This window comes from Micrasema longulum, unplaced genomic scaffold (assembly GCF_059751315.1).
Source record: "Micrasema longulum isolate JH-2025_06_02 unplaced genomic scaffold, ASM5975131v1 h1tg000356l, whole genome shotgun sequence".
Classification (NCBI taxonomy): domain Eukaryota; kingdom Metazoa; phylum Arthropoda; class Insecta; order Trichoptera; family Brachycentridae; genus Micrasema; species Micrasema longulum.
In genome coordinates this window covers 139,708-149,726 of record NW_028277558.1, presented here as the reverse complement: position 1 = coordinate 149,726, position 10,019 = coordinate 139,708, and the positions used below count along the sequence as shown (strand labels likewise).

The 10,019-nt window shown below is 33.9% G+C and overlaps 1 protein-coding gene across 1 annotated transcript; it reads left to right on the top strand.

Moving 5' to 3' along the window:
• Positions 1 to 419: 419 nt before the first annotated feature.
• On the top strand, positions 420 to 10,007 carry LOC148282242 (ras-related protein Rab-24-like). The gene is made up of 5 exons (XM_088225399.1): positions 420 to 787; positions 2,612 to 2,700; positions 4,143 to 4,269; positions 6,109 to 6,259; positions 8,188 to 10,007. The coding sequence occupies exons 1-5, from the start codon at positions 677 to 679 to the stop codon at positions 8,340 to 8,342; spliced, it is 633 nt and encodes a 210-aa protein (XP_088081525.1). The 5' UTR covers positions 420 to 676; the 3' UTR covers positions 8,343 to 10,007.
• The last annotated feature ends 12 nt before the right edge of the window (positions 10,008 to 10,019 follow it).

Below are 10,019 nucleotides of genomic sequence, written 5' to 3'. Positions count from 1 at the left end.
TATAAGTAATTAAAAGTAGTTTAAAAGTATAACAAGTATAAAAACATGCCAATGGCAGCAGAGAAAAAAGAAAAATAAAGAAGGAATAACAAGTATGGCAAGTAATCATTTAAATATAAAGTATATTTAGATATAAAGGAGCTAAACTTGCTTTGTTTCTTTGTTGTTCTCAATATGTGTTATTTTCTAAATGCTAATATTATTTATGTCCTGACTTGAGTTATTGTAACTCCTGGGAATGTAATTAAACGTATTATACTAGTAAAATACTTTGTGTTTTATGATTTTTAAATAATAAAAAAATATAAAAAATTGTAATGACCTTTTGGGTTCTTTTTTGTAAATAATACAACACACCCCAGTTTCTAGCATTATCCATTCGGAATTCAGTACCTTCAAGACTGACTGCGTAATTATATAATGATTAGCCGTGTATTATTGTGACGCAAATGTTATGATATTGATAACAAAATATGACAAATCACAAAACACTAAATTTCAAACAAAAAGTGCGCCTTTAAGAATTTTGGTGCGGCGTTATCGCGTCTACTGTTACGATAATTTTTGGTCAAACATAATGGTATTTACTTGGCTTTGTTTGTCCGCGCGTTGATTCAGCGCTATGCGGGCTCGGGATTCAATAATTAATTGTGTTTTCATCTGACAAAAGTTCGCAATGACACACGTCGACTTCAAGGTGATTTTGTTGGGAAGTCAAGGCGTTGGAAAAACGAGTCTCTTCATGCAGTATATATACTCGGAATTCTCTCCATACCCGTACAAAACTGTAAGATATGTTATTTATTTACAGACGGACACTGTCCAATTCATACGCGTTGAATTGTTTTTTATTATGATTTTTGTCATTGACGCGCCCTTTAGAGTAAAAATTTTATCATACTTAACAAATTGGAAGCAGTATACATTTGTAAATGAAAAAAAAAGTAAAATACGAACAGTAAATTTTTGAGTACCACAAGGATCTATTTTGGGTCCACTATTATATATTTTATATATTAATGACTTATTACTGTACAATTTTTAAGGAAAAATTATTATGTATGCCGACGACATTTATTCATTTATTTTACATAAACGGCATAAATTGCCTTTAACAATATTAATTATTGGGCTATTCTATATAAATCTAACAGACGTATTAACAAGCAATGACTCAAACGAAGACCTAACTATGCTGACTAAATGGACAAACACAAACTTACTTACACTTAATGAAAAAAAATACAATATTATCCATTTTGAATCTAGAAAAAAATGTCATAAAGTAGATGCTTACATAAATAATGAACGACCAACTGAAATTGAACATGTTAAATACTTAGGACTAACAATAGACAGACAATTGACATGGACAATTCATATCAAATATTTAATTAGCAAAGTGGTGACATTATAGAGTCTTTTTTTTAAATCAAAAACTCTTCCAAAAAATATGTTATATGCAACTACTACGGTGAACAGGAAATCAAAATGACAAACAGACTACAAAGACAGCAAAATGAAATATTAAAGTTTGTATATGACCTGCCCTATCTAACAGCAACTAAAGAACTTTTTAAACAAACTAAGCAATCAAATGTAACCGAACTCTTTAAACTAGAATCCTCAAAATTTATTCATAAATAAGCCAAGCAACAATACAGACCACACAACATTTTACCAATCTTTGCCTTATTTTCAAGTTGAGATTAGCATTGCAGAAGAGGGATTTCATTTTATTAAAAGCAGCTCTTGCTGTCTCAATTCTGCATTTAATTTCTATATCTGGGTCGAGGGTCTCTGTTAGAATGCTGCCGAGGTATTTAAATTTGTCCACCTTTTCAATGTCAATACCCTTTAATTTGAGAGAAAATGCGGAGTAGTCAAGGCGGCCAAATGTTATCCATTTTTTGTTTGCCAACATTAATTGTTAAACCCGGTTGTTCGCCAAATGCATCCACACTATTTAACAACTCCCGAAGATCGGCAATGGTATCCGCCAGCAAAAAAGTGTCGTCGGCCTACCTGATATTGTTGATTACAACTCCATTGATCTTCAGGCCTCTTTCATTGTTGTTCGACGCTTTCTTAAAAACATAGTCAGAATACAAGTTGAAAAGCAAAGGGGACAGAATACAACCTTGTCGCACTCCCCGCTGAATAAGTATTGCATCTGTTATTTCGTTTCCGCGTCTGATTTCAGCTGTTTGGTACCAGAATAGGTTTTGGATAAACATTTGATTTTTGGTGTCTATATTACACTCCCTCAACATTTCCATCAAATTAGAATGTTTTACCCTGTCAAATGCTTTCTCATAATCTATGAAACATGCAAAAATCTCTTTTCTCTAATCAATATACAAATATTTAATAACATTTATCAAACTAGGATATTAATACTTCAGTATAAGACAAATGCCCGGTTCTTTGAAATATTACATTAAAAATACAAGGGTACAAAGTATACACAGTAAAATAAATAAATTAGGAGCTTCTCTGCATTCGCTCTAATGATGAGGAAACCACAGAAAGTCGCCAGGGCAAGGCGAACCGTTGTGATCTGTCATCTGAACGGCAGTAAAAATCATTATCATTTAATTTTATATTTCAGACTCTGGGAGCAGTTTTTGGAAGCAAACATGTGGAATCTAATGGGAATGTCTTCTCTATAGGAGTATGGGACACAGCTGGAACTGAGAGGTAATCTTCCTACATTAATTAGCTGTTATTAGATTTAAAAATATACTAAAATTATATAATTTTACAAGTGAAATTTATGTTCACCGAGAGTGAAAACATTTTTGAGGAGATATATCTAGGCATTTTTTAAGAGCTGAATTATTATTATTATGGATAACTTATTTAGCGCCATTTTCGTAATATAATACCTCAAGGGCGCTTTACAAAAGTAATTAAATAAAGAAATAACTTTAATTTTAACTTTTTAAATTTGTAATTTAACCAAAACAATTGACTTTGTTATCACATACTATGGATTCATTCAAATGATTTAGAGAACAAGTGGGTTTTAAGTTTTTTTTTCCGAAGCATCATTTCACTCTTTTCACTAAGTTTCTTACAAAACATCACTTCACTCTCACAGTTTCGCACCTCTGCTGGGAGAGTATTCCATGCCGTAGGGCCTGCGACCGGAAATGCGCGTTTGCCGAATTTAGTGCGCTGTTTGCGTAGAGTTATAATAACTTTTCCTCTCGATTTGGATGTCGCTGATCTGAGCGTAAGATGTCTGTCAGCTAGTTCATCCGGAATGCAGAGTTCCCTTAGATATTCCGGAGCAGAGTTGTGCAGTGACTTGTACATAAGCCGACAGAGTTTGTATTCCACCCTCTGTGGAAAACGTAGCCAGTGTAATTCCCGAAGTAGTGGAGTGATATGACTGTACTTAGAGATTCCAAAAGTAAGTCTCGCTGCGGCATTCAATACAGACTGTAGGCGAGTCATTTTATTCATTGGTAGACCTGAGTAGATACCATTACAATAATCGACTCTAGACACTACAAACGCATTTATTAATTGACAGGCGGCATCAACTGGCAAATTTTTGCGTATGCATTTAATCTGTCTGTGCTGGTAAAAGCATGAACTCATCGTTCTTATTCTCGTTATTTAAATCTTCGCACACTTGCTCCAAATATTCCCGCCTGGGGCGCCCTCTGTAATTTGTCCCCTCGGCCATTCCCTCTTGAGGTCGTGCAGGAGTCCCGATCCTCATGGCGCATAATGTGGCCGATCCATCTAACTAATAATAATCATCAAGCTTATCATCGAGCATCAAGCTTAATAATAATCAACAATTAGCAACATCATTTGAATAAGAGTAGACGGTAAGGTGGGATGTCAAAAAGAATTCATTCGAAAATAATTCTTCAAATTTATATATTTGAATTGCTTTTTCTATGATTAGTTTGGTTGACTTTTCATTTTGGATTTGTGGTCAGAATAGCGATGCTACATCTCCACGGACAACGGATCATCGTATTTCTTTCATAGCGATAGTCGAAAGACCGAGCTACTTTCAACCCCGATAAAATATATCATTCCATCAGGAAAATTCTTACTGATAAACAAAATCTCCGCTAACCCTTGGCATATAAAAATAAAATTAATTTCTCCCAATGTAGGTACTACTCCATGACAAGTCTGTACTACAGAGGATCCCAGGCGGCCGTAGTTTGCTACGACCCATTCAGCCTCGCCTCCTGGGAACGTGTCAAATTCTGGGTTTCGGAACTTCGACGGCAGGAAGAGGTATGTTTATTTTAATGCACTCCGAGATGTTCAAACCTATGTATGTATTGTCTCCGGTTAGGCCGTTTGATAAGGTGTCACAGCCTAAATAAATTCCTATACCTGTCTCCTTTTCTCTCGCCTACTTTGATCCTGTCCCTTTCGCACCTGTATGAAGTTCCAAAAGCTATTTAATTTATTATTTTGTCATCTGGGGTCGGTGTCCGCTTAAAACTCGACTAACATACACGTAAATCGCCAAATCGATTTCGGTTTACCGCGTCGTGTAAAAATATCATTAATAATAATCTCCAACTAAATTTATGTGATAAAGAAGATACCATCAGTGTGGAGTTTTGCCGCTGTTTTCCAGAGGAACGAAAATCTACAAAAGGTCAGTTCATCTCAATTCTAAATGACTGATCTTGGTATTATATTTGATGAAAAATTAAACTTCATTAAACATATACAGAGCATAACTAATAAAAGCATGAAAACTCTCGGATTTCTGTTGCGAACGACTAGAGACTTTGACTCAGTCTATGTAATGAAAATTTTATATGTTGCTTTAGTCGTAGCCAACTTGAATACAACTCGGTTATATGGTCACCATATTATAAAGTGCATATAAATAATATCCAAAGAATTCAACATAAATTTTTACATTTCGTTAGTTTTAAATTAGGTATTTCAGTTGAACATATTAATTATACATACTTAAATAAATATTTTAATTTACATACATTAGAAACTAGAAGAAAATTAAATGATTTGTTATTTTTGTTTAAAATATTAAATTCAATATTTGACTGTTCCAAACTGTTAAAACTATTAACATATTATAACAGAGATGAAGAACATTTAAGAAAAGGTAATATAGAAGTCTAGGCGTCTACAGGGCTTATGACCTGTCAATGGCTGGTTTAAGTGGCCACTTTGTGTAACATTCACCATTCTGCCTATATTTGAACATCTATATTCCTTCAATTCTTTCATATGTTGATGTTTGTGAAGTTAAAGAGCTGAAACCTTTATTTATGCGGGTGAGATTCATCTAATTGAATTATTTCACCTACATACTAGGCAACGCCTGAAAATGTTATTTTTTCAATTTCTATACTTCTTCATGGACCAGGTAATTTATCAACAATATTTTGAGTTTGTCAAATTTTTTGGTGACAAGGACTGGATTCAACTCCCTGGGGAGCTGTTTATATTAACATATTACAACAGAGATGAAGAACATTTAAGAAAAGGTAATATAGAAGTCTAGGCATCTGTACATAATATATACAAGTCTAGGCATAATACATAAACCACGTACCGGGTTTATCAATCAAATACCCCTGTAAATGCCTAGACTAAGGGGGGGTCTAGGCATCAACAGATGGAAGAGTCGAGGAAATGTGGATGTTAAAACATGGGCAGAATGGTGAATGTTACACAGTATGTAAAGTGGGCACTTAAACCAGCCAATGACAGAGCATAAGCCCTTTAAATGCCTAGACTTCCATATTCCCTTCTCAATAATGTTTTCCCTCTCGTTGCAATTAATTTAAATATGAATAACTCCCTAGGGAGGAAATCCAGCCAGTCTGCAAGCACTTGGACGTACTAAAACATTGTTGGATAAAAAAGCAGCTTTAAAACAAAAAAAAACTAAAATTAACCTAATAATTAACGACGTTCTTACAAGGTTACATCATTTTACAAAAACGTTAGAGATGGGACAAATTGATCAATGTAAATTGATCGAATAAAAAAATAATTAATTTATGTTGTTCATAAAAAAAGTATAAATGTCTCATTTTCCAATGAAATAAAATAAAATATTTAATTTTTTCTATGTTTTTTTTTCAGAACTGTAAAGTGTACGTTTGTCAAACGAAGAAGGACATTGTAGATTCTAGTACGGAGAAGCCTCTGGTGGACAGACACGATGCCCAGGACTTCGTGGAAGAGATCAAGGGGAAATTCTACAATGTTTCCAGCAAGACCGGGGAAAATATTGGTGACCAATTAATTTTAATTCAATCAATTTTATAAACAAGCAGGTGACAGAGATTCATTCGGCCTAACTAATCCATCTACTGGGCAACGCCTGAAAACAATTTTCCAATTTTTATGGTTCTTATACCAATAATTAGTTTAATGGACAATGTTTTATCTTACCCACAAAATGAACTCCCTTCCCAAAAAGGTTTTCCCTCTCTGTTGCAACAAATATAGATCTAAATATACTCAAAACATTGTTTAATTAACTAACTGGTAAAAGAAGAAGTATAAAAATTGGATAATTGTTTTCGGGCGTTGCCTAGTAAGTGAATTGGTTCAGCCGGATGAATCTCACCCGCATTATAAAGGTTCCAGCTCTTTTACTTACCAAAAAACAACAGATGGAAGGGTTGAGGAAATAAGGATGTTTAAACATAGGCAGAATGGTGAAGCCCTGTTTATATATATATATATATATTTATTTGGATAATTTATTTAGCGCCATTTTTGTGAAAATCACCTCAAGGGCGCTGTACAATAAATAAATACCCCAGCATGTCTTGCAGCTACAGAGCGCATGGACGGTTGGAATTCTAGTCCCTCGTCTCCAATTATGATATATAGGAGCTAGATTACAGCTCGTCTTGCAGCTACAGAGTGCATGGACAGTAAGAAATCTAGCCCCTATTTACATTTTTTTTATTTGACAATGAAGTAAATGCCTAGACTTCCATATTCCCTTCTCAAAAATGTTTTCCCTCTCTGTTACAACAAATTTAAATCTAAATTTAGATCCCAAGAGAGGAAATCCAGCCTGTTTGCAAACATTTGGGCATACTCAAAACATTGTTGATTTTATATCAATGAAGGGTATGAAAATGCTTGGATTTGTATTAAGGTCAACAAAAGATTTAAAATTATATTGTTCATTGGTTTAGGAGTCAGTTAGAATACAATTCTACAATTTGGTCAACTCTCTGTGCTACCCATTGTAACAAAATTTTAAAAATCCAGCATAAATGTCTCTGGTTCATAACTTTTCAACCGCATTTACCGCGAGGAACTATAATCTGATCTGTTTTTTTTATTTTTATAAAGTTGTAAATAATCTTTTTGATATTCCTGATTTGGTCAAATGTATCTAAACTTATACTGTTCATATCATTACCCCTAATATTTATTTATTTTTTTTATTTTTCTTTCTGTTGACGCCCATGGGGCTTTTACATTATACATACTATATCATAAGAAAAAGTTACACATTAAACATAATTAACATTTTTTCAAATATAAAAATTTAAAAAAAAATATTATTAAAATTTAAAAATAAAGTTACATAGTTAACATAATACACTATTAAGACATAATACATACATTATATTATGTTTATAATATAAGGCATAACAGGATTCAAATAAAACAAAATTATATATTTTTTTAATTTTTACACCGGTAAACTAAACTGTAAAGTGAAGTTATTTAAAATGTTGAAAACTGAAAAGGGTTTTATAAACTAAAAATATAAAACATAACACGGGCTAACTTTTAAGCATACATAAATACGATCGAGGATTTATTGACTAGACTCAGTCGCGTCGGTCGCCTGTAGTACTTTGGTCTTGAATATGCTCAATGAGTAACGAAATATATCAACATCGCCATATTCATTACCGAGGCGATGAAGTCTAGCTATAGGTGAATTTACATAGTAGTTGTGCCCGCTGGACACCTCGACAAACACCGACTTATTTCGTGTGCGGCGGGAAGGTATTTTAATATTGACCAGTCGCGTTAAATCAGGGCTGTCCAGCGCGCCATTTACAATTTTATATAGGTTTACTAAATCGGTTAAGATTCTCCTATTCGAGAGAGTAGACAATTTTAAATTATTTGATAGGAAGTTGTAGTCGTAATTTTTAGTTAACCGGTGAGTTTATTTTTCAGCTGAGCTTTTTGGCGATATAATCAACGAACTGAGCACGGATCCCGAGTTCTTAGCGGCATATGAAAAGGGAAAATACAAAAAACCGCCGAATACGAGTCTTCTCAACTTATTTCCTGGCCAAAAAGATAAATGCAAGACGCCCTGTCAGTGCTGACCGGGAACGAAGACTACCGATGACTTTGATAGCAGGCATGATGACGCTCAAATTATGGTAATGTTCTTGGAAGGAGGGGGAGTGCCGGGAGCAGGGTGAACGGCGCGCCAAAATCAACCTTGGCGAGTAAATGTTTGTCGCAGGAGGCATAACTAGTAAATTGGGAGTCCTAGTGCTGATCCTCGAGTATGGGAGCCAAGTATGAAATCGGGAAAACAGGGTGAAAGTAGGCTCTATGCTGTTGAAATGCGATCTCTGTGTGGTCAAACTATCCTCGCTCAATAACGGCTCGGCTTACGCTATGTAAGACTGAGACGAGCATTATTTACAAAATCTAGAAGTAAGTGCTGCGTTAGTTTGGACATGTGGAGCGAATGTTGATGGATGCAGAATAGGCATAACCTTTTAAGGCATTGTATATTTGAAGAGGGACATGACAAATACATATAATTCTTGTGCGTTCATGAGGAGACAATGATTGTAGAAGAACCGAGATCTGTATGCAGAGATCATCTACGTCTACCATGCAAACAGTGTGTTGGTTTATTTGTTTTTGATGATTTGTGTTGTACGAATGTTGTAAGCTATAGTCCTTAAAATATATCTCGATTAGAATGACAGCTGTCAAACTAATGTCATTAGTGATGGGAAATTACTGATCACTGGTCAAATCGATTTTATCAATTTTTTCAAGCCATTTATACTTTTTTCATGAACAACATCAAATGAATGGTGTAATAACTTATATTTATATCTGAAGATGCCCATTAGAGAGTGAAAGCGCTAATTGGTCAAAATAAATAAGTGGAAGTGTGCCAAGTATTTTTTAATTAATAACTTATATGTAAAGATAGTTATTACATCATTACAATGGAATTCCATCAAGAATTGTTATAAATAATTTAAATAAAACATCAAATGAATTATTTTTTTATTCAATCAATTTGTCCATCTCTAACGTTTTTGCAAAATGATGTAACCTTGTAAGAACGTCGTTAATAATTAAGTTTATTTTAGTTTTTTTTTAGTTTTAAAGCTGATTTTATATATTCATGTTGATTTATGTGTCAAGCATTGTATTAAAAAATAAATTAACACGCCAGATACGAATGATTTTTCGTGTGTCAATATAAATAACTCCTTAGACGTTACTACAAGGTTATGTCGTCACTTTTGCTGACAACTGTCATTCTAATCAGGCTATATTTAAGGGATTATAGTGACGAGTGAATTGTAACCTAATGACGAACGTGACTCCCGTGTTCTCACGAATAATGTATCCCAGTGACAAACATGACTCGTGTATTTGTGTGAGTATCTTAAGACTTGCGCAATATCGTGAATATATCATTTGTCGCATAGAATTAAGAATAGTCCAGAAACCACATACAAGCATTAAACAAGGCGACTAAACTACTCCTTAAGGAGTAGTTTTTCTTTGTGACCATTAGCTTTTTTGTGGACGTCGCTCAGTACGCAACTCCCGATTGGAATTCAACTATGCCGTGTTGTGTCGTTTTAAAGTGTAGAAATACTGCTAGGATCTTAGAAAAACAGGATGCAATCACATTTCATGTGTAATAAGCAAATGAATGTGTGTGTAACAAATGCATTACTTAAAAATTGAATTATTTTTCCATCTGTCAGATTGTCAAAAAAAACAAATTTTGTTAGTGT